This window comes from Amblyomma maculatum, chromosome 2, assembly GCF_055883805.1.
Source record: "Amblyomma maculatum isolate TAMU_Amacu chromosome 2, ASM5588380v1, whole genome shotgun sequence".
Classification (NCBI taxonomy): domain Eukaryota; kingdom Metazoa; phylum Arthropoda; class Arachnida; order Ixodida; family Ixodidae; genus Amblyomma; species Amblyomma maculatum.
In genome coordinates this window covers 98996946-99023858 of record NC_139345.1, presented here as the reverse complement: position 1 = coordinate 99023858, position 26913 = coordinate 98996946, and the positions used below count along the sequence as shown (strand labels likewise).

Genomic DNA, 26913 nt, shown 5'->3' with positions numbered 1-26913 from the left:
GAACCATGAACATCCTAAAAAAATAGTGAAAGTATGAAATCTCATTACCGAGGCGAAGTATTTTTAAAACACCGCGAAACAGGGCGACCCATAGAAATTATTTATTTATTACATACTGCAGGCCGTGAGGCCCAAGCAGGAGTGGATTAAAAACAAATTATTACAGTGATCAGTATATAATATCAATATGCAAACAAAACAGAGCATAAACAGCAGGAAATGAAAAATGATAATAGCAGAGGATGAAATTATGCTAAACATGGTCATTTATCAGGTCAAGAGACTGTAGGCAGGAGGCTGGCAAGCTATTCCAATCATTAATGGTCTGGGGAAAGAAAGAGTGTTGAAATAAGCTAGTCTTGGCAAAGTACGGGGTCAGAGAAAGAGGGTGGGAGTGTCGGTTTTGTCTGGTGTTCGATAGTATTAGGTATGGTGAAGGATTTACTCCAAGTTTACGATTAAATAATAAAAATTAAAGTTTTAAGAAATTTTCGCCGGGACTGAAGGGTGGGTATTGAATTCGATTGCATTAGTGCAGACAGTTCGACTGTACTGCGAAAGCATGAATCAGACAGCTTTTCTTTGGATTCACTCTAGTGCATTTACGTTGGTAATGTATATGGGTCCCATAAAATACAGGCATACTCTAATTTAGTCCTTATAAAGGTTTCGTATGCTAACCTTTTAACTTGGAGGGGTGCATCCTTTAGTTTATGGCGCAACAAGCAAAGTTTTCGAAATGCTGACGAGCAACTGTTGGAGATGTACGTGTTCCAGCTTAAGTTGCTTGTTAATGTCACACCAAGATATTTGTAAACATGTAAACACAACTTACCGCAACATTTTGCTTGTGAAAAAGGGACACCCCCTCCCCCTTAACTGCTCTATATAGAAGCTGACCATAAATCTACCCCTGCAAATTTTAATGATTTCTGCATGCATTATAATGATCATGAGCTATTTTGGTAAATTGGCTCAGAGATATGTTGTGTAAGAATTTTGTGCTAGGCTTGTTGGCTCATAGTCTTCTGCAGTGGAATGGAATGACTTCTTGGTATTCTGTGTCATCCCATTGTCCTGCAAAAGGTCTCACAAAAGGATGAAAGGAAACTTCTTTGGTGGCTGTTGTTTTCATGTATTTCGGAGAGAACTGGCCATGAGCCTGAAAAATGAAGTGTGGTCAATTCTTGCTGATCTTCTTTGATGTTTCAGTTTTCTGCTCAGTCTGCAGAGCTTGTAAGCTTCCTGAAACAAAAAGGTAGTTACATCAGCACTAAGCTTTCTCCACATCTGCATACATAATCTTCAACAGGTACTCAACTCTTTGTCTCCTGTTCAACATCTGCTAGAGTCGACTTGAAAAAAATGTAGCTGTTTGGCTGCTGCTTGTAGACACTCTGAAAATAACAACCTCAAATAACAACAGCATAACATGAAAAAACTCCAACACTCAAGCAGCCTTCGTGCAACTTACGGCATCTTTCTTCAAGCAGTTGATTTCATGCTCCAAGACTTTCAGTTCTTGCAGCTGTAAGAGAAGGAAGTAACTGAACCCATAAATAACCTAACATAGCTGAACAAAAAATGCATCCAACTGAAAATGTTATGTATTTCATCCAAGTACAAGCTCAAGCAAGCCATGGAGACACAAAACTTTGTCTGGGTGATGTTAAGTTTGAACTTGAGTAGGAATTTCATACAGGGTGTCATGAGAAACAGTCTGGTGCAGCATGAGTCCCAGCACACCGCCTCTACTTGTCATCGACATGCAAATATTGCGTTCTTGCTCATACAGCTCATCCAGTTTTAACCACTGCCGCACGATTTCCATGTCGATCTCAGCCCGCCGAAATTTGTCCCAGCAATAGTGCTTTGAGCACTTCTTCTTTGGCACATTGCAGTATTCACCAGTGTGTTCAAACACATTCACCACAAGTGGAAAGCCGCACACTTCGTCATCGCTCACTTTAGGTTCTTTTGAATGCTCCGGGCAGAGGATTCGAAGGCGTTTGCAGTAGGTTTTCTGGTGTGGGTTGTAAAAGTCACAGAACACATTGTCACCTTCAATGCGAGTCTTGTACACAGAGCCATACGAGCTCTGACTCTCATACTTGTTGAAGCACTTTTCCATATGACGCATGGCCACACGTGCACTCACTTCATGGCCACAGGTGACACAGTAAGTGCTCAGTTCACTTTCCTCACAGTCATCTGTGGCTTCTTCATCTTCAGCCAGGGGTGTCTGCTTTGCTCGCTCAATGAGCTTCTCCAATTCAGACCGCTTGGCTTCTAACTGCTGGAGTGTATTTCGAGCATCCATTTGCTGCTTGCGAACCTGCTCCAATTGGCGGCGGTTCAGCTCGTCCGCATGACATATGCTCGACTGCCACTGTTGAATGCGATGTGGAAGTACCTCGTAGATTCGATTCGTGGCCAACTTGAGGCCGCAATCATCGCTACAGTACTTGGAGCCCGGGCGCGCCGCCGCAGTACAGCCCGGCCCATAGCACTGCCTCGGTACGTCGTCGTCCTTTCGGCTTTTCTCTTTCTCGCTTCGGTGCTCCCGCTTGTGTTCCTCCTTGCGGGCGCGCTTTGATTGCGCCTTAGAGTCTCCTCCCTTGGTGGGGCTCCGCTTGTGACGGGGCTTTTTTGGTGAACGTTTAACAAGCTTCGGCTCGTAGTCATCGTCCATGTAGTCGTTCGGGAGATCGGAAGCATCGTTGGCCACGTCTTGGTCTGGGTCGTAGTCGTCGTCGTGACTCGCCCTGGGCCGCTTTGGAGACGACACGGGCTTTTTGCCCAGTATGAGGCCGAAGTTAAGACACTGCCGCTTGCGACACTTCTGCCTGATCTTGTTCGGTCCGCCGAACTTCCTCATGTCCTTACAGAAGTCGCAGCGACCGCAATCCTCGGTCATGTAGCAAGCTGTACATTCCCCGCACTGCCGCGTGGACTTCCGACGCTTGTTCTTTTTAGAACGATGCGACTTGTCTTTATGCCTCGTAGGAGAGTACGCTTCGTCGTCTCTGGGCTTGCTGCGACTCTTGTGCTCTTCGTGCGAGGAATGAGACTTTTCCTTTCGCTCCTTGAACTTTATCTCGAGCGTCGGATCCCGGTCGCGGCATATGAGGCAGAAAAACTTCAGTATATTCTTGGCGTACGATTCGGTTATGCTGATGCAGTCGCCATGGTACCACTCATTGCAGTTGTCGCAACCGATCATGAACCTAGTGGTATCGCTGGTGCGACAGATGCAGTACACAATCTCTTCTTCTTCCGAACGCTCGGAGCCCATGTCTTCGACGCAACTGTCAGTCTCGCTGTCTGAGCGGACAGTCTCCTTTGCTGGCGGCTTGACTTCCTTTGGGGGCAGAGTCTTGCAGTAGCTGTGCATTTCTTGCCCATAATGCAGCGTGGTTGGCGTGGTTTCAATGTCCCCGCTATTGCCGAACTCTGTTCCATCACTGCTCATCCCCTCATATAGCGTTTCCGTTTTAACGCTACACATTTTCAGCGAAGTGGGCTTCGACAAGCTTACTACGGAGGAAAACTTCTTACGAGCTAAACTCCTTTTGTGTCTTCTTGTTACACGACTTCATCAAAACAAGACAAAATCAGTTGCTTACGCGTCTTTCTCTCGCCTTGGATGCTGCGATGTTGTCCGCCATTTCACAACGGTGATAAAGAAAGGAAGATGAAATTAAAGCTGCCTTGGCCTCCGACTTGACTCGGTTTCCTATCAGCAGCCGGTTTCAAAGCCGTGAGCAGCCACCGTTTGAGCCAGGCTGGGTCGGTGGTCGGGTACCGCATTTGTATCAGGACGTATGTACTGTATATGGTTTGCATACACACTGCAGTATTTGAGGGGTTTTGCAAGCTTTGGTTCAGTTGGACTTAATTTCAGACCCTGCCCTCGATTAGTTTGCTCGCAAAACGTGAGTGTCAAATAAACAGCACAGCAGTCGTCAAGGGATCTCTTAGCAAGCTCGTGTTCTCTTGCTAGACTAGATGTTGCATGTTGTAATGCTTGAGAAACCGGTACTAAGCACATCACAAAAGTGAAGCTCTTGCCTGTGCACTACGCTAATTATTTCATGCTTGTTACTGCTTGCTTTGCGGACAGTTTGTGGACAGCCAGCTCGCAGTTCTCATGCAGGTTATGTTTGTGGTTGACGTTTTCGTCCTGTGAAAATTAAAGCTTCTCCACATTCTCGTTCCTCTACGCGGCTTTTTGTGCATCTGTAGTTCGCACAGCTCCCAAAACGAGCTCTTTCAAATCGTCTTTCTCGTAGGTGCTTATTACGCTGCAAGCGCGATGGCTTCCGCGTGGCTACGAGGAGAAATGGGCCGGACAGTATATGGAATTGCTGGCCTCACGGGTGGACTAATAGGAGCAATGGTTGGCCTGCTTCCTCACACGCACTTGCTTAATTATTATAAGGATATCGTCCGTGCATACAAGTAAGTGTGTCTGCATGGTACTAGTGTCTGGTTTGTAGAGTGAGCATGTGGCGCAGTGCTGAGTGGTCACAGGAAAAGGGCCACTCCTTTTCATTTCATTTAATTTGTTGCCTTTTTTGATAGTCATATGTCAGCATAACAAAAGGAGGCCAGCCCTAGAATCTGTAGGCCACATTGTGCTTGACACAAGTTATAACTGGGAGGTGCTGTGGTGTTCCTATAGTGGTTGTGACCTGTGTGTCTTTGTAGCGGAGTGGGCTTTCGTCATTAATGTCGACGTTACGAGGGGTGACACACGAAGTCTCCAGCAGGAGACAGTGACAACTGGTGGCACACATGATGTGGCATATGCAGTTGTGTTTTTGGCGATGGATTTTCTTGCAATCACCAGAAAAAAAAAAAAAAAATGACAGAGAAAGAACAGGTGCACGCTAACACGACGCATGGTGCAAGGTATGTCTCCCGAATTGTTATTGTGCAAATGTTGAGCTGTCTGCTGGAGGATTAAAGGCTCATTCACATTTGTGGTTCTCAATGACTGTCTTGGTTGGAAAGCAACAGTCCCAGGCCAGTCACAGATTCCCTTGCTTTGCAACTACGAGTCGTAAACCAACCAGGGCTGCAGCTGAACTGAATGAACGCTGTAGTGAAGGGGGCAGATTGGAGAGATGATGCAGAATTTTTAATATTGAAGTAGGCCATTCCCACAACATAGGGACAGAGACCCATCTTATTCCCTTTTCTGTGTAGCCTTGGCCACAGAAAGTTGTTCAAAAGCATATAGTTCTAGATCGGGCTTCTCGTTGCCGGTAAAGTCAAGATCTCGTACCAAACGAGGCCATTTGGGAAAGCAACCCGCGGATCGTGCTTACAAGTTTCAGCATCAGCATAGATGAAGGGTCCCAAGTGACACCCACTCACATCCCCTTCCCAACTCGCTTACGTGGATGGGCCTTAAACCTCTCCGAAGCATTCATCACATGCATGAGTTATATAACTTAGGCCCATGGTATTCAGTTCTCTTCATTATTCTTCTTCAAGAGTTTAGTTTGCATTAGGCTATGACTAATTACATTGAAAACCTCTTTATTCCTCTTCCATTACTAGACGTTCAAAACGGATAAAAATGCCAAAACTTTAATTGTATTTTCTTCATCCTTAATGTACCATGTACCCTTATTTGGAATCGCAACAAAATATACTTACATGCAATCACAGTTTATGATGGTATATTAAAGTGAAAGCATTAAAGGCACTGTTCTACAGAAAAATGGGGTGTCGTCGGCAAAAAATCACTGGCATGCCTCTGGAAGGTGGTATATTGGAGGTTACATTGCCAAGCACTGATTCTTTGATGGGTTGTGTGACTTAATGAGACCACATGATGAAGTTGGGAGATAGGAATCAACGTTCCATGGCTCTTGGATGCTGAGTAAGGCATGCTACTCATAGGCCATACAGGCATGTTTGTATGGCTTGGTTAAGGCGGGTATTTACATCTGAGTCGGGTGGTCACCTGTGACCAATCGCTGGATAACGTGGTAGCATAGGAGTCTATGCTAATAGGAATGTGTGAGATATTAGAGGCACAAATTAAAGGCTTGGTAATTAAGCAAGTACAGACTACATGTAAGCTAGCAGAGATTGCTAGGGAGCTGCATATGGGATTGTTTAATGCTGTTGCATCATAGTGTTAAAGGCGGAGCTTAAGTGTCCCCCCATAATTTTTACATTGTGGTTTCATTTTCTCAACCTGTTCGACCTTGTCTTGTTGGAATAGCATGATGCTGTTGGAGGGGTGCTAAAACTTCGCAAAGTTCATAACTCCATAATATGGCTGAATGAGAGCAATGAAAAATCTGCAGTGAGATTTTTCTTTTCTTTTTCAAGAATATGTAATGCACCTCTTTCATAATTTGTTACGTTGGTTTTCTCATAGTGCATGCTACCCTAATCGTTGACGGCTGGTCACCGATAAAACAAGGGTAAAGGGCTAATATTGCGTCCTTTTGCATTGAAGGTGCATGTAGTGCTCTGAAGAGAACCATGTGAACATATTACGCTGCATAAAGTGCACAAATTGCAGCTATAATATGCAGTTTTAAAACTTCTGTTCTGCTATTAGTAGGGCATGCTGCATGAAAATGCAGCCGACTTTCTATATAAGTTAGCGTCACCTCAGTGAAGCCATTAACAGCAAAAGTAACATCAGTTTATTATTGTGGCTTGTTGGTTAGTTGTATCTGGAAAATAGAATTATACAGCGAATAAAGGTTGCAAAACAGAAAAGTAGTCTGTAGGAAAATTTTTATCTAGAACATTGGAGTCAGCTGTCCTCTAAGCTCACGTTGCCAGCAGAGCCAGGTTTATACATTTGAGTGGAGTGGTACTGTTGCCATTGTCAGGGGCAGGTCAAAAATGAAATGCAAAAATTCTCCTGTACAAGGAGTTTTGTTTTCTTGAAACGCTGCGAAGTGATAAAGGTGGCTATTATTGTAAACTCTTCACAAACTGGATATGAACCATTTACTCTCAAAAAACAAGGATTTCAAGCATCCTTTAGTGAAGTGGGCAATGTTCAAGGGTGCAATAATTGTATGAAAATCTTGCCCTTTCCTCCTAGCAAAACACACAAAATGGAGCACAACAAGCCATTAAATGCTGCATAGCACTTGGACATGCACATCTTCTTGCTTCACATAGCTTGCTTGCAGTAGTGCCATACATTTCCATGAGAATGTGTTGTCTGAACAGAATGCTACCTCCGTGACTTCAATGTTAGTGTCCAAGTGGTTTGTGTAAACAAATAAGCAGTTTCTGTTGTGAATTTACTATACTAAGTGTTGAAGAGTCCATTTTTACATGTTATTTCGGTGTTTTAAAATAAACTACCGTTGCAGATATTGAAGCTGAAACGTCAAGAGGGTCTTTGAGATGATATCATACGCTCTGAGACAGGTCTCAGGTGCTCTAAATACAGAAATTTTCTAAATAGCTTATGTAGGAGAATAACTTTTGGATACACAAAAGCATGTGCACCTCAAAAATGATGTCTTTTTTTACAGCATCGCTTGTAGTTTAACAACATGTGCAAGTTGGTCACCTCTGTTTATTAGAAAATTTTCAAATAGTGAATTGAATATTCCCCTGTTTGATTCATTGAATGAATGAAATACAGTGCAGTCCACTTATAACGATAACAGATATAGCGATATATCGCTTATAACGATCAAATTCTTGAGATCTATCATTTTTCCCATTGCCTCCATGTAAAAATAAACCAGATATAACGATCATCGGCGCTACATCGGATACAACAATAGCTCGGATACAACAATACATGCATGGGAGCTTTATCGCCACCCGATAGGTGTTTACCGCGAAAATTTGACTGCATATTCAATAAAAGATAAAATATTAAGAAGACAATGACGTGAAAACTTGACATATGCGGCGAAAACAGAAAAAAATGAGCACTATCATCATCGCAATTGCAGCCACGCAAAGGGTTGTGCTACTGTAGTTGTGCTACAGTGAACTAGAATATTCTAGTTCACTCTAGTTGTGCTGCTGCTGCCGTATCGTCATCGCCATGACCGATTCTGCGTCCGTGGAATATGGCGACGACCAACGTTACTTGGCGGTGACCACATTGATGGTATAGTGCCTAGAATATTCTAGGCACTATATTGATGGTATAGAGTACTATATTTATGGACGACGCGATAGCTCACGAGATGAAACGGCAGATTCATTGAGATTTTTGGCAGGATTTAAAGGTTGGAAGCCTCGTGAAAAAATACAGACATTCGCACTGTACGATTTTAACGATCATCAAGGCTGGGGATGTCCTTCAGTTCATTCAGCCGCTAATCGGTTTCGTGCACGCAAAAAGGACTGCCGCCAGTGTACACGCTACTATGCTCACAGTGATTGTCAAGCTTCAGCTGCTGCTCAAGCGAGCGTGAATTTCCAACTTCTTTAAGTATACTTAAGTTATTTAATGGCTATTGATGTATACTGTAATAAAGTGTTTAGTGCTCTGTACAATGATTAGCATTGTTCAACCCAATTTACTCATTGTTAGTAGTAGGCAAGCATACATGCATGGGAAAATACGTGGGTGTGCTTTTTTTTCTTCTCATTTTTTTTTTTTTTTTTTTTTTGCCGGTCCAGATATAACGATAATCCGTTATAACGATCGGATTTTCAGGTTTTATCAATATCGTTATAAGTGGACTGCACTGTAGTGGATGTTCAAAATTATTTGAAACAATATCAGGTATTTAAATACTCTTAGAATAATTGGCACAGAGATCGAATAAAGCCTGCTGTAGGTTTCTTTGGCAACCTTCATAAAGGGGGCTCACTGCGATGCTCACTACGAGCACTGTGACATGGTCCATTTTGCGTCGTGACTTTGACAATGCTCATACATGGCCTTCAGGATTGTATGACTCTGCTTAAGGCCCAATCTAGGACGCCTTGCCTAAAACATAGCTCTCACCGCTCTCATGTCCTGGGATGTGGCGCTACAGCTGAACCTCACCAGAATGAACGCCTCTTCAACACAATTCCCTGTCAGCTAGCCATAAAAGTCAATACGATAAATTTCTCGCCACAACGAACCATTTTTGGGGTTTTGTTCTCGCCTTAATGAAATTTTAGTTGAGTGACCTGGGCTTGGAAGCGATAGAACCCGTGACAATATTATGATTAATTAAGCATAATGCCGACTGTCTATAATTTTTTGTACATTTACACCACTTAGTTTCACGAAAAACGTGTCCCCACAGCAGCAGCTGTAAACAAACAGCGGCCACTATTAGGTGGTGATGATTTGGTTGACCACTTTGCAACAAGGCACAGGTCTGCTTTGCGAAGCTGGAGCCACAGCCAATCCGTATTCAATCTAGATCATGCAATTACAGGCACAATGCGGCACACGACGACTCAGCATTGGCCTGATTCACCCGGCCCTTCATTTTGCTTGTGTACCTTGTGTGCTCGACAGCAGCATGGTGAGAAAGGTGAAGGCTCGAATCATCAGTGAGGATAAAAGTGGCAGAAAAAAAGGGGGCATTGCAACGGAATTTGGCATCTCCAACAGCACCCTGTCAACAATTTTGAACTTTGCCATTTTGAAGCTTGAGATTCGCCACAACGATGCATTGTCGGATGATGAGCATAATGCACATGATGCATTGGCCCCACCTCCTGCACTGGACGTAATGGACACATTTGACATCGTTTTCAATTTTATTGGCGCCTACGACGACGACGTCATGACGTAGCTGCTGATCGAATGTGAGCATCGCATCATAGCACTGTTACCTAAAGAACGGAAGCAAACAAAGATGGCTGACTCTTTTGGGAAATAAGTGATGCTTGTGTAGTGTGCAGTCAAACCCGAAAGTGTATTTGGGCAGGCTTCCTCACAACGCAATTTCCGCTTCAACAAAAATTTTTGTGCTTCCCATCAGTTTCAATGTAGCAAGGTTCGGCTGTAGTTTATTCGCTCTCAGTAATAAAAATTATTTATTTATTTATTAATTACTTAATTATTTTATACTGTCAATCCCTTCAGGGATCATAACAGGGAGGGCATTCAAAAGTACAGAGACTAAAATTATAGCAATGATAATGAAAGTACATAACAAAATATGACACCAAATTATACATCAGAGAATATGTATAGGTAGCAGTTAAACCAGAATGAGAAATGTGTGACAGCTAGACAGACAAATGGTTATGCCACAAGAGAAACATGAAAGGGAGGAACAAACAAGAACACAATAATTACTGAGACGTAAGTAGTTCATTTTCAACAAGTGTGCTAAAAGAATTTAATGATGGACTATGTGTTCCATTCATGTATAGCACAAAGAAAGTACGAATATTTGAAAGAATCAGTACGGAATGAAAACTTGCTTAGTGTGTGCATGTGGTTATGACATGTTTGTGATATTGATAAGTATCTTGAAGTGTCGACTTTTAATTGAGTGTGTATAAGTTGGTACATGGTATTAAGACACGCTAGTTCTGCTCTCTTTTGAAGGGTTAGCAGTCTTGCGTGCTTGAGTAGTTCTGTTGGTGAGTCTGTCAACTTGTGTTCTGACCGCCTTCCTCTGCATTCCAGTCAGCTTGTTAGTGAAAGTAAACCAAATCAGCTTGTTAGTGAAAGTAAACCAAACAACATTTGAATATTTTAGAACTGGCCTGACAAATTTTTTATACACAAGTAATTTTGTTTCAGATGGTGCTAGTTCGAGCTATCTGTTAATAACTGCTTTATTGTGGCTGATGTGACATTGTTAACATGAGAATCCCATCTGAGATCAGAGGCCAGTGTTACGCCTAAATATTGCCGCAATCTATTCAAATCTTTATTTGTTCTTTTTTGACAGCCGCCGACATGCGGCCTTATCACAGTGATTCTAGCACTACGATTGATTCTGTCCTTTGCTTTTGTTCATGCTCATTGTCGTGAGATGCTACTATATCATTTTCTTTGTCGTGCAAGATGTGTCAAGAGAAATCTAGAAGATTCCTGCCATTCGCACGTGTTTCTGCAATGTTCTAGATTATGCTAGTCACTGTCTGCGGTTTTATCTCGATGTATCCTTGCCACCTTTAAATTGGAGCGTTGGCGCATGCGACGGGCATTCTTGGTTCGATGACCGACGAGCACGTTTGTTGCTATCGCCGCCGCCAATTCAAATAGTTCTTTTACAGGCGCAAGTCAGCCCATTAAAGAGTTTCTTCAGTGAACTCCCAGGCTCTTCATTTGTTGTCATCGGCCTTGTCACCACCACGTGACAATATAATATGGCATATTGCAGCGCCACCAACACCTTTCATGCAATTATTCATTTTCATGTGATTTGTGAGGTTCAACGTCCCAAAGCTACTCAGACTATGAAGGGGCCCATAGTGGAGGGCTGTGAAATAATATTGGCCACCTAGGCATCTTTAACGTGCACTGCGTACTGAAGCCTTTTGCATTTTGCCTCCATTGAAATGCAGCTGCCACAGCCGGGGCTGTATGAATATTCACAGAAATAGCAAATATTAAAAAAAAAGAGCATTCTATTCTATTCATAGTTGATTCAGCGGAAAAGCTGCACTAGTCATATTCGATTCAGTTTTGATGAGGTACTTTTTACAGTCCCCTGCCATTTATACCTAGTCTATGCATGGTGCAAAAGGGCTCATGATTGTGGCATTTGCATTCTTGAGAGAAAACTATGTATGATTTGGTAAATTAAAGTATTGGCTATTCATTTTGTGTAGAAAAGAAAGCTGTAATAGCGCTCGCAATGGCCAAAGTGTACCGAGCTATTGGGCAGCTTTCATCTTATACATAAATGTGATAATGTCCTAAATAGGAGACTTGGCTTTGATGAGCTTAGAGAAACTGGAATAAAAGATTTCTCGGACTTCATCAAGTTTGCGCAAGTCGCCAATAATGCACTGCTTGCTGCAGCAGTTGCACTTATTTAAATGTGAAATATAATCTGACTGGTATTCACTTTTTACGCATTTCAAGAGGTGGAGGAAAAGTGTCTATATTATCACACACATACAAAAAAGAAAGCTGCTTCAGTGATTGCAAATACTTGTACCATGCTGTCGAAGAGATGTGGCCATCTTGCCAGTTTTTGTTGTGCTTCTAAGCATGTTTTCTTCTAGAGAAGTTTTCATAGCACAGATACTCACTGTCAGTTGCAAGCAGTAGTCATTACCTCTCAGTTGCTTTTTCGATGCGGTCATCACAAAGTGAGGAATTCTTCTCTTCAAACAGAGATGGTGAGCCTATGGCTTTGGATCCCGAAGTGAAGAAAAGGGCACATCAGGTGAGGCCATCTAGTTTTTGGGCGCACTTGTTCCAAGAGGTAGAGCTGTAGTTAATGCATTCACTTTTAAAAGGGATACTTGTGAATGATAAGAGGTCAAGTTATGGGTTGTCCACGGTGGGCTCTTGGCCAGTAGGGTCTCTGCATGCAGGCTGGAGCTTCAGTAAAAATGGCAGAGCTTTTTTGCGCCTGCTGCCTATGGTTAGCATGTATTCTTTCCAGTCAGGTGTTTATTATGAAACATTATGCTCAGAAGCACCAGTCTATTACCGATAAGCAAATGGAGTGGCTGAGGGAAGTGGAAGTTTTGTTCTAGCACCTCAAAACGTGATATCTTTTCACAAACAGCTTTTAATTGTGATGTACACAAAACATGTCCACAAGGCAAATTGTGCTGTGAAGTGTGACAGATCAATTTTGTGAAACACCATGGATTCTACGTACTATGATAGTTTCTGCACTCACCTTGTGATTATTTTTTTCGGGGCTGTTGCTGGCTGTCTGCATAATTCTAACTGTTAGTGCCTAGTTTTGGACAAATAAATACAATGTTGATATAAATGACTCGCCAGCTGTTAATGAACTCGTTTTCATTGAGAATTGCATATAGGAGTGTGAGTGCTGTGCAAAAAGGACCTGAAGTTATCTAAATTACATCTTTCAATGCACCATGAATGTTACTTGATGCATGTCCTTCAATAAATGCAGAGCCTCAGGTGGCACTCCAGTTGGACTCAATGATGGTGTAGTATCTCTGCAAGGGTAGTCATCAAAGGAGTGGTAGTGTGTTCAGTCTTGCTGGAAATAGTAACATGTGGGAAGAGGAGAAACCTCATTGTTGCCAACAAAAAGCAGTCCACTGTCGTGGGGATCACGAAGCGCACTTGACGACCCCACAAAGTGCCCATAAGTCATGCCCGGTGACATCTGACACTCTTGTCATGGCTTGATCTGTTTGTCCAAGTCGGAGCTAAGCAATGTGGCCTTCCATTGGTTGAGATACAAGAGGGGGGTACTTTATAGGCAATAGAGTGGCACACTGGCCACTTAACTTGCAGAAAGGGTAGAGTACATATGATCGTACATCATTGGGTTGGTGAGGAGTTCGTTTGCAAGTTGCCTCCATGTAGCTTTTTTGGGTTTGGTGAGGGAGATATGAGCTGGAGGATAGAGAAGTCTACTTAAAGGGACACTGAACAGAAAAGTGAAGTAGGCTTGCATCGATAGAATACCAGTTCCTCATCACAAAGAGACCACTCTTGCTGAAAACAAAGTTCTTGTAAGGCAGAAAAGAGCAAGAATAGAGATACAGGTATCGTCACCACGACCGAAACGGCCGAAGCTCGCAACTGCAAGTCACAAGACACGAAATAAATCTCGGAGGCTGACAAATTTTAATTATGCTGCGTGTTTGAATCGAGTACTAGTAGGTTTTGTCTCCAACATAACATGCTTTTATCACTTGGAGACGACGGCGAAAAGGCAACCTAAATGGGACAAGGCAAGGAGAAACATGCTTGGCAGTGCCACAGGTGCCCTTGTTTTTAGTTTTGGTGAGGTTCCTGCACTGGCGTGCTCGCATAGTTTTGTTTTCGATGTGCAGCTAAAACGGCTAAGAGCTCTTCGGAAGTCCATGTTTCGCCGCGCACCTGTGCCGCTTCAGCCCGCAAAAGCCATTCTACGATCCTGGGGTTGAGGCTGCTGAAGTGCAGGCCAGCGGTTGCTGTGGATCCATGGCTGGTGCAAGCGAAACTATTTTGATGACGGCACTACGCAAAGGCCGGCGATAGCTTTCATGCTTTCATTTCGGCTGCTGCTAGACCATACTGCTTGTTGTGGGCTAGCAATCATGGAGTTTGTATTACATCATGAACGGTGTCATTTAATTCAGCTACATAGTTGGGTGGAACTGTTTGAATTCAACTGGCGGGGGAAAAAAAAACTGCTCAACTTTTTATCACGATATCTCATCAATAAATGATCTTTTGCTGCCGACAGGTGACAGCAATGTCACGAAATAGCATACTATTGGGTTCTGCTAACATAAAAATTGTCGTCAATGTCCCTTTAAGTGGTAGTTCATGGTAGTGTCATGAAATTTAACCATATGCTCTTCCAACATCCACAGAATGGGGAATGGTAAAGCTCAGTCAATTAATTCTCGTGATACTTAAGGGTGACCTCGTTTCCGGGTTAGGATGAGCTTACAGAGACCCAGATCAAGTGTACCAGGCAGAATAGGAGATTGGTAGAGTGGACTAGGGAGAGAGTGTGGGTCAAACTGATCTGTTGTTGAAATTATGAACCTTGGATTTAGAGTAGCTGTACATGTTTTATGCCAAGGTGGAGGCCATCGCTAAGGCAGTAGCCACCTCCTCAGCCTCTTAAGATGACTTGATAGGAAGGGAATACGCTACTAACAGCCGTTCGCAGCTGTTAACTACTGTGACAAAGCGCCGCTGTTAAGGTACTCGGGGTGAAGTTACTGTGGCTATGGGATGGAAACTGCGCCTTGTCTGCAAAAATTGCTTCGAAGCCTATTCCAAGCCTGTCAAACATGCGACGTCTTGTGGTGGTGTAGGCAAGACACTCATATTAACTCTTTCATTACCACACCTGTTCAAATCAGTCACCGGTGACCGATGCTTTAAATCACCGATTTCGACACATTTGAATTGTTTCTCGTGCACCTAGCGCCACCCAGTGGTTAGTCTAGGTACTGTACTTGTAGAACCAGTTTATAGTTATTGATCTTCAAAATGTATGTTCTAAATCTTTGTTAATAATGCATCTGTAGATATTGTGCCTTTTTCTATCTTATTTTTATCAACTCGCTAAAAAAATGTCAATTTTCCGATTTTTTTGCGAGTTCCCTAATAAAGTTTTTGCCTTTTAACTTATGTTTTTGGAAAGAGCATTCCATTATGTACAATTTTGTATGCTGCAACGTGTGCTACAGTTTCAACAGTTTCGCAGTGAGTCTTAGTAAGAACCAGTAACAGGTTTTCGAAAACCAAAAATGGAGAAAAATAAAGATTTCTGCCCTGTGTATAAAACGATTTGCAAAACAAGCAACCAGCCGCTTTCCCTCTTTATTTTCCTTTCCACCATTGTTCGAATCACTATAGACCCCCCCTCCTGTGGAGCCAGACATTAAGCACTGGTTGACACTCAGCCGCATATCCCTCGTCGCCTGGTCTCCTCCCTGCCATTGTCGCTCAGCCACATCACTCGAAGGCCTCGGCCCAAATGAACTCTCATGATTTAGGTTCCTGCCAGTAACAAAGCTACGCTTACCGAAAATGGAAGGAGCTTCTAGTTTGAAAACTTGAGGCTGCGTTTTATTGTGGCTTGCTTTGAGCGCTGTATTGGGCACGAGGACATACCGTGGCGCCCCCTCTCGGAAGCGCACACATGACGAAGTGAGATTACACACGTTGAATGGCTGCTGTAGGATGCTTTCCTAGGCAGTTCAATTGCGTGTTAGCATTACGTTCATTTATTTATTTAATATACACCTTGGTCTGGGGCCTGTAGAAGCTTATCTTGAGGTATGAGACCCAGTCATTCGGCAAAAAAGTACTTCACCGAATCAGAGTTATTGAAGTTGGCGAGCTTTACTGCTATGATGACGAGCACAGGCTGCATGAAAAAAACAAAAACAATTGAAGCTACCACACAACCAGTCAGATGTAAGCAGTTCATGCACAGGTGATGGGATTCCTTTGCAAGAGCAAAAGACTGTCAGGAGCCTGACAGATGTTGAGCGCCTTCTCATAGCGCCAGCGGAAGCGGCACTGTTTGCCTGCTCCTTTGAACGTAGTAGAGCAAATAAGTTTGACTGCGGGGATGACGTGGATTAATTTTTTAGCAAGTGTGAAGACATATGTTCCATGCAGCGAATTCTTGCATACTGACTACCGTTATTGGTACTCTTGGTTTGAGTGGATATTTGTTTTTCCCACGCACAGTTGGTTTTTTTGTTACGCATATCTCGGTCAGCATATCACAACATGCATGTAATGCTCTATCTTTCGTTTATTTACGAACTCTGGAATTTGAAATTACTACAGTACTGGAGACGCTACCCGAGACAACTTACCATGCATACTGTTGCCCGAAGCGGCAGAATATTCTAGTTCACTTCAGTGAAACTTCCGTGTCAACGTGTTCATTTATAATAATTTGAGACCCTCTGGCCATCGCACGATCCCTCCTTTCTTTGGGGCGGGTACTGCTCCATGAAGAAGTCAGCATCTTTTCCATCCTTCCAGCAATAGTATCTTTATCTTCACAAGTGATAAGCGCAAATTAAAACGCGCACGCCGTTTCTTCTGCCGCTCGTCGAACTTACAGTGCCAACTCTATGGACAAAATCTTGCTCGCTGAAATGTCTGCAGCGCACATCATGAGAATGATCACTCACCGGTTTGCCCATTCAAATTTTAATTAAGAAAGGGGAATTCTGTGAGATAATGTTTCAGGTAGCAATGAGAGCTTGTGCCGGGTTCCCTCGCTTACTTTCGGGAACAGAGCAGTAACGGACCGTAGCAACAGCTTAAATAAACATCAGCAGCTTCAGTAACGATGCAAGATAAAAAATTGCAAGGCTGGCACTCTATATCAACGCAAACTACAGAAATAAACGCGACTATTAGCTTTTAAAATGCACAAATTCAATCAAGCATCTGCTTCAGCAGCAGTAAGAGGAGTCACGTGATCCCACTTTCTCCCCTAGGTCGACACTAGCGCCGTTCGCTTCAGTGGTGGCGCTCGCGCCCAGTATGCTCCACGGTTTGCTAACCATTGTGTACCTTTTTTTTTCTGCGCTTACTTTGTGAACAGGTCTGACTGATCACTATTGCTTTTTATCAATACAATCTGAATTAGTAGAGAGAAAATATGTATTAATCAAGATACATTAGTAGTAAATAATGTGGCTGTTTCAAGAGGTTTTAGAGCTTAAATGTCGATCTGACTTTGGGGTTCTTCGGCGCCTAAATTTCTGGGCCGTATGAATCATAACTGACAATAGAGCTGTATACCAGAATGCTTTGTGATGTTTGCACGCCGTAGTTTTAATAGGGGGTTTGCTTTTCAAGCCGTATTGCCTCAAATATGACCTTGGAGTTGTATCTGCAGGTGCTGCAGTCTGTCGACATCAGCGAACAGCAAAAGGAAAATGTCTGCTTTATCCCTGTGCCCATGCTGGATACATTCTTTGCGGGCAGCACAACAGGAGTCAAGGGAGCAATTATTGGCCTGCCTGTGACCTTCAGCTATGCAAAGAATGAAGACGTGCAGACGAAGAGTATGCTCATTCGTGGTTCTGAAGAGCCGCCTTGGGAAACAATGGAAGGGGAGATGTTGAAAAAGTCTCTTGTACTTAGTGATAAGGCTCAGAGGTTTGTTATTGCTCGCGACATCTACTGGGCGAGCACATATTACGTAGAGATTCAGTCGACCGCCCTTTCATTTAGTGTTCTCAACTGCTACCTCATGGCACGCATCGCCAATGAAAAGCTCCCGTTTCTTAGCCGTGCACCCCGGGCGGTGCGAGTGGCTTGGTATGGTATCGTTGCAGCATTGAATGCAACTTTATACATTTGCTTTAAGGATGGCATGAGCCAGTACTGGGACAAGAAGGCAGACAACAGGGCAGCTGCCCTGGGCAGAGATTATGTCGAAGGTGGAATTGAGTATTACGAAAAAGTTCTTCTGAGAAACAAGGCATTGAGGGAGATGCTGGGCAAGGAGGGGGAGCGATCTTATACTTCAAAAGGCAACGTGAACAGGTTACTTCGGTCTGACCATGTGCCACTTACGCACAGGTTGGACAGCCTGAGAAGTCGGCTTCATCTGAGCAGTGAAATTGAGAGCGAACTCAGTGCTTGACATGCATTTTTATAGGATAGATTGTCATAGAAAGTGTAATTAAAGGTTTTGTTCAGACTCTGCGCTTGTGTGTATTATATTTCAACAGGAAGAGTGAAGTAATTGCACAAGAAAGCATGAATTAATGTTTTGTATTGAGTGTTAATGGTACGTAAGTGGTGTTCACACGGGCGCTGGAATCCCTCCCTAAGCAAGGGAGACCGGTCAAACGTCATGCTATCGAGAAGTTATGTGGTGGTGCAGCTTCTGGTTATGCTTCGCCGGCTGTCGTCCATTGAAAGGGGACGGTTAAGCTGGCCAGTACAAACCTAGTCTCCAAGAGAGTCGTATAGCTGGCACCCGCCGCCGTGAGTGCAGCGTGCCTCACGGCCAGCTCTCAGCATTTGCAGAACAGCTTGTGGTAAGTGCCTATGTCTTTCCAACTTATTGGATTGTCCCAAAGGAAGCAGCGAGATAGTTCAGAGCCCTAAAATTAAACCCAAGGACCATTTTGATATCTCTCTTTGTCCCAAGCATCATTGAGTGGTTAAAGCATTGGCCTCCCATCCAAGGAACTGCTTCATGGGATAAAAGTCTGTGCTTATGCATGGCACAATTTGTATGTAGTTGAATGTGGCAGTGATGTGTGAATTTAGGAAATTCAGCATTAGTGAAAGAAGCCTTTGTGATCTGAGACTTGTCCAGTGGCACTTAAGGAACTAGGATACAGGTGTGCAGATTTCAGAGCATTCAAATTAAATGTGGGTCCTTGAATGAAGCAAGTGGCTTACTAGATTTCAAAATTATATTTAAAAAAAAATTCAGGTTGCTGCGAAATTTGCTCCTCGATCGGGTATATGTGGCCCGACTTAATACATCACCATGCGTTGTTGCTGTCTCGCGTGCAGGAAAACAGATCTAACAACTGGAGCTTGGCAAACCAAGTGTCAGCCAATTATGTACACCCCTGCGCAAAAGTGGAGAGACCATGCGAATCGCTGCAATTATTTTTCGGTATAAAAAGACTCACCTGAATAATTTATTTGGGCAAGATGGTGAGGTTACCCTATGCATAACTTAGAAATAACCGCTCCACCGTCATGAAAAGCTGGTGTGCAGTTTTGTCGTAACGTGTGGTATCTCCACTTTTGCACAAGGGTGTACATATTCATGAGCAGGGCATAGATGCAAAGCCATTTTATTTTGTGTGTGTCTCTGCATGTATGAGAGGGGAAAAGAGCAGTGCAATCTTTAATTGCCAATATCTTCCGTGGCAACGAACCTCACTAAAACATTATTGTGGTGGGTGATTAGGTTATGCAAAGTATGAAAAATATACCTTGTTAACATGAGATACAAGCAATGCTGCAAAATGCTGTAGAAGAGAACTCTAATTTGCATCAAGCACTATTATATACATATGCTTTGGCAGAACTACTGCAGTTCATTACCACGCGACACGCTTAATGTTTAATAGTCGCTCACTCCGACTACAACAGTCGCTGTCCTAGGAAGAGAGGTCAAGTCCGTCCTGGCTTTACTCAGGCCACCACCATCAAGAGATGCATCTCGTTTTGATTATGTAACGCCATGAAAAGTTATGTGCAAAAAAGACTACACGAAGAGGGTAGGCATGACAGGACGAGCGCAAACTAACTATTGACTAACATGCATCTAATATCTTTATGTAGTCTTTTTTTGTGCATAACCTTTCATAGCATTCCAAGATTCAAGCCAACTAGCCCGACAACAACTCTTGCTGTAGTTTTAATCAGTTTATCCTAATTGTTAATGTGTCACAACCAGTGACATCCAGTTAAAGTATCCAGATGATCCAATTAAACTCCTTTGAAAATAAATGAGCATGGCCTAACCCAACAGTGGATTACAGTTGAATCCCGCTATAACGAAATTCACGGTGCACGAAAAAAAATTCGTTCTCGCGGAACTTCGTTATCGCAAAAATTTGACGTGAAACGCAGAAAGAATTGCCCAAGCAGCAGCAAAGGCGTTTAATGCCAAAAATCTGTAAGCTTGGTTTGCTTACGCTTCACGGCGAACAACGCCGTCACGCGATTTTCGCACTCGGTCAGCAAACCCATTGCAACATCGTCGTCTCGGACAGCAACGAAATTCCTGATGACATCAAAAGCGTCCATCACCTGTACGGCGGTTGCCGCAGCCGGCGCTTCCTGTACGTCGTCGTCTTCATCGGAAGAGTCCTTATCATTCCGGGCAGCTTTTATGATCTGCTCATCACTCACATCTTCGTGAACAACAACACAAGCGTCAGCGCCGATGTATTCGTCGAGCTCGAGATTAGGCGGCACGGTTCCTATTTCTCCCAGCGTTTTCCAGGCGGCCGCGATCCCCGGAGCCGGTGACGCCTCTTCGTCGTCGTCTGTAACGCCTGGTGTTAGGCCAGCAGAGTGTACGGGTCGACCTTCGGCAAATCCGGCGTGCCTGAAACAGTTCACAATTACTGAGCGCCCCAGTGTGCTCCAGGCAGCAGACATAATCTGCAGTGCCACGTACAAGTCCACCTTCGTGTCTCGGCCGGTTTCAGTGTTAAAAAGCAGCCGCTGAATTAACCTCCCGCGGTAAGCGCGCTTCAGGCTAAGAATCACGCCCTGATCGAGAGGCTGTAAGACAGACGTGCAATTGGGAGGGAAAAACCTCAGCTCCGTGTTAGTGAGCTTGACTTCGTCGGAGTGATGCGCTGAACAATTGTCCAAAAGCAAGCAAACTTTACGGCCCTGCCGCTTCATGTCGCGGTCGAATGCCATCATCCACTCGGTGAAAATAGCGCGGGTCATCCATGACTTGTTGTTCGCCTTGTACTGCACAGGTAGGCTACGAGTTCCCTTTAAACAGCGCGGCTTGGCACTTTTGCCTATGACTAACGGCGGACGCTTGTCCGAGCCATCCATGTTTGTGCAAAGCAGCACTGTGATGCGTTTTTTGCTGTGTTTGCCGCCGTGACAGCGCTGCCCCTTGAAGTCGAGCGTCCTAGCCGGCAACATCTCGTAGAATAGCCCGGTCTCGTCGGCGTTGTAAATGTCTGCAGGCGCGAAGTTGCTTAAAATTCCGGCCATGTTACTCGCCTTCCAAGCAGCTGCTCCGTCCACGTCTGCTGACATTGACTCGCCGCACAACACTTTTCCAACGATGTTATGGCGGGCCTTGAAACGGTTTAGCCAGCCAATGCTGGCTTTAAAATCATCAATGCCAAGTAGGCATGCATAGTTCAAGGCTTTCTGCTGGACGATGCTTCCGGACAGGGGGACGTTGCTGGCTCGTGCTTCCACAAACCACGCATGCACTGCTTTGTCCAACTCTTCATGGAGGGGCCGCGTCACCTTTTTGTGCTTCGAGGATGTGCCTGAAGCAAGTGCCATTCTCACGCTGTCCTTATTGCCTAGAATCGTTGACAGCGAACTAGCAGGAATTCCGAAGTCTTCAGCAATTGCCGCTTTCTTCCTTCCGCTTTCTGCTTGGGCGATTATTTGAGCTTTTTGCTCAAGGGAAAGAGTTTTGCGTTTTTTCACTTGCGTTGCCATCGTGTCCTGCGGATGAAAACTCGTCGTTGTCGAAGAGAAAGGCAGCGAGTGAACAACGCGACCACGACACAAAGCCAAAATGGCGGAACTGCAATCACGTGATTTCATGCTTAATGTGGCTTTGGATTTGACTTGGACTTCTCGCCAATAAAACTAGTTTCGGTTTCGATTTTGAACGCGAAAATTTTGTTGAAGCGGAAACGCTCTGCAAAAATGGTTCGTTGTGCAGAGAAATTTAGGCCATTAATTCTTATAGGATACTCGCGGGGAATAAAAAATTATTCGTTGTCGCGGAAATTTCGTTGTGGCGGGATTCAACTGTACTAACATTCTATGTAAAGGGCTTGAATATTTCATATTCCAAATTGCTGAAGGAAAAATCATGAAAGATGGGCACCATGCTATCGCCTTGTTAACCAGGCGGAGGATATATTGAGTGCTTAATTTGCGCTCTTAAGTAAAGTGTTTCCCTCTCTCTATTAATGCTTACTCTTGTCTAGGTGCAGCAAGCCTTTAGAATGCCATTACTGAAATGCGAGATATGTGACATAAGTGGGTAGACCCTGGGCATTGTTGAGAACATGCAACATCTTCGGTTTGCCACTCTGCGTGCAGTGAAGTTAGCAGCCACCACTTCCGGCTGGATATTAGTCAACAGACTTCAAAAGTATTGGTGGATATTCATTTGCTCGAGAGTGTACATTCAGATATGTTTTAATGGAGGTGAAAAAAAAAAAAAAAAGTAGTGTGCTGTTGAAACATGTTAAAGAACCTTAAGCGGTCAGTCTGCTTAGGTGCAGTAATGCGAAAGCATCTCTTGTTGCTGCAGATTATGTTTCGTGTTCATTTCTTTACGCTTTTTCAATGAACCAGCAAATAACATCAATTGGCTAACTAAGTGTTTTTAACTAATTAACTTAAGTCACCCACCAATTTCTAAGTGACTAATTCAAGTTCTGTTAAGTAAACACTTCAGTGACTTCATTATTTCTATTTTCATAATTGTTTCATAAGCTATTAAGTTATTGCCCATGTAGTGGATGACACAGTTAGTGCGGATACGCTCAGATGACAGGTTCTGACCACACTTTCTGGTGGCACCACTAGTGGGAAGAAATGCTTTCACATTGAAGAAACTGATGAAATGCACGTCCTAACTGAAGGCAATTGTTTTTAGTAACTTGCTACATTAGCGCTGCTGCTCGTCAGCAAGCCAATGAATTTCTTGCACTGGACATTTGGCAATGGGCGTAGAAATCTCAGTACATTCATTTGTTAGCCTCTTCCCTGCATGCACAGTAAGTGTCTGTGGTGCCTAGAAGTGGAGCGAGTGCATAGTTTTATTTTTTTAAATACCCTAAAATCCTAGTGGGCATTATATAGTTATTTGGCAATGCACTGATGAGCAGTAGTAGTTGCCCAGGGGGCACGGCATTTCGTTTACTGCAATGATGTTTACTCTTTTACTGAAGTTGTAGCGCCCTCTTGGGTGGCGCCGGGAACCCGTATATCGTGCGCCACCCGTCGAGGAAAATAAAGACAGCGTTTGGTCGTGGCTCGTGCAGCCTCTGCGTGCAGTCTTGTTCCTCTGCTGTTGAGGCGTGATTCGAACATGCATCCTTCTTGGTGCCATTCATCAAGAGGCCTTTTTATGCACTCGTCATGGGCAGTCTCAGAAATGCGACATGCAGAGTCTTCAAAAATGCACATCAAACGGGACGCAACGTTTGTGTAACTTCTTTAATTTCTTTCTCCTCCTTTGCATCCCTTCAAAACGGTGTGGCATTTAGTGTGAGGAGTGGACGTCTGTTCAAGATGGCCACATTTTAAAAGCAGGCTTCAGGGTGGTTAAAAAAAAAGATACACTTGAAATTGAAGCCATACACATCACATTCTGCTGTAAGAACTGGTCGTACGCACACACACAAGCACATTCACACAAAGCACATTAGTATGTACAGGACGCACTACTAGTTTGGACAAGAAGTATGCGTGTACACCAACACTAAACAACAAGACCTGCTCTGTACACAAGTTCGGTGAAGTTTTGTTGGCTCAGCACTGTCAACGCTTGAATGTGCTGAAATTTTTTTTTTCTTGATACGGCCCTGGGTGCTCGTACACCTAGTACAAAACAGTTCAATGGCAGTGGTACAGATATGTGGCTACAGAAACCGGTGAATCGATTACAAGCAGCGCACCCTATGTTTATAACTACACAGCTGTCCCCTTTTCCCTGTTTCGGACTTGGGCAGTTCATTACTGTTAGTTTCGTGCAACCAAGAAGCAAAGGGTTGGCTACGATACCTTAGCATTCCCCGTTGAAGCCATGGCCAGGAAGGATGTGCAAATGTTTGTTACTATATGAAAAATGACCTGAAGATGACAATACCAGAGACGCTTGTGCAAAATAGACTGCCTTGATTATGTTATCACTAACGAAATATGCTTTTCTAAGCCATATCTTCCAACACTACTCGTTTCATGATGCCTTCAGCCCCTGTGAACATCTCAATTCATGCGAGAAAGAACCTGCAAGTAGGCCAGAACTCAAGCACAGATCGCACAAGTAAGGTGTAACTAATTAATAAACAATTGTGACACACCAGACCAAACTGGACAGCATTTACATGACAGCCCTGTAGACATTACTCAGTTTCTCTGCAAATTGCATAAAAATAAAGTGCAGCTGTTAGGTGCCGAGACAGTGCGTTGTGAAACGATGACAAAATCAACCTGTCTCATTTTAGGTTTCGTAGTGGTTTTAAATGCACCATCCGATATGCCTCAAACTTAATGCGAGTGTTTGGAGCACAGTTACTATTACTAGCAGACCACGCAAAGTGGTCATGAGCAAAGCTGTTATATCTGTTAGCTGAACAGTAAGTGCACAAGCTACCTTTCCTTCTCTACAAGAACGGTTCATATGGAGAACTTGAGATGAAAGAGACAAAAAAAAAAGCTGCTGCTGGGTGCACTAGTCAAGACTGAAATCAACAATGCCTGCATGACCATTGTTTAACAGGCTTGACCTCAAAGGGAAACACAACTATGCAAAATTCTTGAAACTGGCCCGTTGATGCCTGCAAGGAAAGCTCAGCTCTTGTCAGCATGGCATTCCCAGTCACAAGCTACTGCCATAGGCCACATTGCACATAAAACGTTTGGCTCTATCAAGTCTCCTCCCCTACCCTAATGCAAGAACACCAAAGAGCAGTCAAACGCATGCCTAAAGACTAGGAATCAGGCTGCCTTTGGGCCAGTGTTTGGTTTGTGGAGATCACGTAAAGAAAGGCTTTCTTTGTAGATTGCGAGTTGGGCTTTCCAATTACTCCTAGCTCCGCATAAAAGTACAGCCTAAAAGTGAAATTGTAGTTTTCAGTGAGAACGCATGCTCCATAATCTGGACTTGCATATTTTTGGCTGCCTTGCTACAATTTCACAAAGAGGCTGTACTTCTCGTGGATCTTGTGTGGTCTAGCAAAGACAGCAGTGTTGTAACAGTTGTTTTCCTGATCGCGTTAGTATCAGGAGTTTCCATGAACACCAACACCGCATTACACTGGTATGGTCACCAAATGGTACTGCTGCTTTCATGCTTGGCAATGTACAAACTTTTACATGAACATCGGTATGCAAACCTCAAGGTGGTTTTCGTAAGCAGGTGGAGATATATTTTACCTTATCTTACATTTAACACCACTTTAGAAAGTTACTTCCCTCTGCAGGGCTGGTGACTGTCTACAGGACAAAATCTTCAACTCGGTTCGAAATTAACAGCTCCCAATTTTGTGCCACTCTATGCAAAACTCTTCACACCACTTTGCTCCCTTCTAGCAGAGGCAGTAGACTGAGCTAGCCTATGTTCCACACAGTGCTGCCTGAATGACTACTCTGCTGCCACACTAACGTGCCCTTCTGGAATAATTTTTCATCTATCATCTCACCTGATCAAGGCCAGCAAAAAAAAAAAAAGAGATAACAGAAGACTGTGGCACTTCTGATGAAGAAAGGAAGACGTATGAAAACAAGCTAGCCTTCTATCACAAAAAAAACTGGCACAAAGACACCAGGAGACCAGAAGGAATGAAGGGACGGGGGGGGTGGGGAGGGCGCAGGTTATTCAAACCACTTATCTACAACGACAAAAGTCCACAGCATCGTTATGTACAAAAAAAAAATATCCTAGAAAGGGCACTATAAAAATACAGACAGCATTAATGCTTGCACAGTCTTTCCAACAGGATGTGCGCGTGTGTGAGAGTGCCCACATATACTAGGTTTCACAGGGAGCAGAAGCAACCCACACTCTTGCCGTAAAAAAAAAAAAAGAAGGGGCAAAGTACTCTGCACAAAACTGCGGATACAGTGTCACGGAGCGGAGCTGGCAGCATCTCCTGGTGCTTGTTGCACTGTTTTTTTTTGTTTTTTTTCGACACCTTTTGCAGCCGTGCCAGGGGCCGCAATTCTCAAAACAGTGTGCTGGACCGTTCTCTCTGCCGGCTTCATTCGTGTCGTTCGCCAGTTGTTTTGCTTTTGCGAGTGTCGCACAGTCCACAAGCTTCATACTTGTACAGTGCACAACAAACAGAGGGCACCCTGTCTTGTGAAATGGGCGTGCAGGAAGAACGCAGATGTGGCGAAGTGAAGACGAGTGCAATTAAGCTTCGGAGATGAATGGGGGGAGCTGCACGTCGTCCGGCACCAGCAAAATTAAACGGGACCACATGGTGGCTCCACTTCTCGTCAGACAGTGGTCGTTAAACATCTGTTGTAACGAGAAAAAAGAAACAAAACGAGTGTGGCATTGGTATCTTGCTCTTCTACCCACCGCCAAGCGAGGCAAGAATCTCAACAAAGAATTCTGCGCTGCTCAGGGGTGGGACAGCCAAGCTAGGTTTTGGAGCAGGCGCGAAGCAGTGATATATGAGTGCTTCGGAGCAACTTCGAGTAACGAGTTTGTCAACCTTGATTAACCTGGAGCCAAATCATCTAGGCTGAGAATTCTGACGCCACACAAAATTCAAAATGCAGCCAAAGTTCTGATGGATGAAAATCTGGCCAGAGAAAATTCTAAATATGTGCCATCAGCCAGGCATGGTGACAAATGTGTCACTCTTGGAAGAAGCCTCTGGCTCGAGTCTGGAAGGGGGGCATTCCCA

At 43.9% G+C, this 26913-nt stretch overlaps 4 protein-coding genes across 10 annotated transcripts in view; 1 reads left to right on the top strand and 3 right to left on the bottom strand.

The window, feature by feature from the left end:
• Positions 1-1111: 1111 nt before the first annotated feature.
• Positions 1112-3736, bottom strand: LOC146199364 (uncharacterized). The gene is made up of 4 exons (XM_084594824.1): positions 3627-3736; positions 1475-1528; positions 1322-1397; positions 1112-1245 (listed from the first exon to the last, which is right to left on the bottom strand). The coding sequence occupies exons 1-4, from the start codon at positions 3666-3668 to the stop codon at positions 1181-1183; spliced, it is 237 nt and encodes a 78-aa protein (XP_084450950.1). The 5' UTR covers positions 3669-3736; the 3' UTR covers positions 1112-1180.
• On the bottom strand, positions 1590-3627 carry LOC146199365 (CXXC-type zinc finger protein 1-like). The gene has a single exon (XM_084594820.1). The coding sequence runs from the start codon at positions 3506-3508 to the stop codon at positions 1670-1672; it is 1839 nt and encodes a 612-aa protein (XP_084450946.1). The 5' UTR covers positions 3509-3627; the 3' UTR covers positions 1590-1669.
• Positions 3737-3738: 2 nt separating the features above from the next.
• LOC146199363 (transmembrane protein 177) lies at positions 3739-18276 on the top strand. Of its 2 annotated transcripts, none has more exons than XM_084594823.1 (4): positions 3739-3822; positions 4293-4461; positions 12266-12317; positions 17460-18276. In XM_084594823.1, exons 2-4 carry the CDS (start codon positions 4316-4318, stop codon positions 18210-18212), a joined length of 951 nt encoding a protein of 316 aa, XP_084450949.1. In that variant the 5' UTR covers positions 3739-3822; positions 4293-4315; the 3' UTR covers positions 18213-18276. The 2 variants fall into 2 exon arrangements, with proteins under 2 accessions (XP_084450949.1, XP_084450947.1); XM_084594821.1 differs by having other exon boundaries at positions 3765-3935.
• A 5196-nt stretch (positions 18277-23472) lies between these two features.
• The window catches only part of Ptpmeg (protein tyrosine phosphatase Meg), a 305511-nt gene continuing 302070 nt past the window's right edge, over positions 23473-26913 (bottom strand). For all 6 annotated transcript variants that reach the window (XM_084594816.1, XM_084594818.1, XM_084594817.1 and 3 more), the window contains one exon: positions 23473-26519. In XM_084594816.1, the coding sequence (XP_084450942.1) occupies positions 26498-26519 (22 nt within the window). In that variant the 3' untranslated portion in view covers positions 23473-26497. The remainder of the gene's footprint in view (positions 26520-26913) is intronic.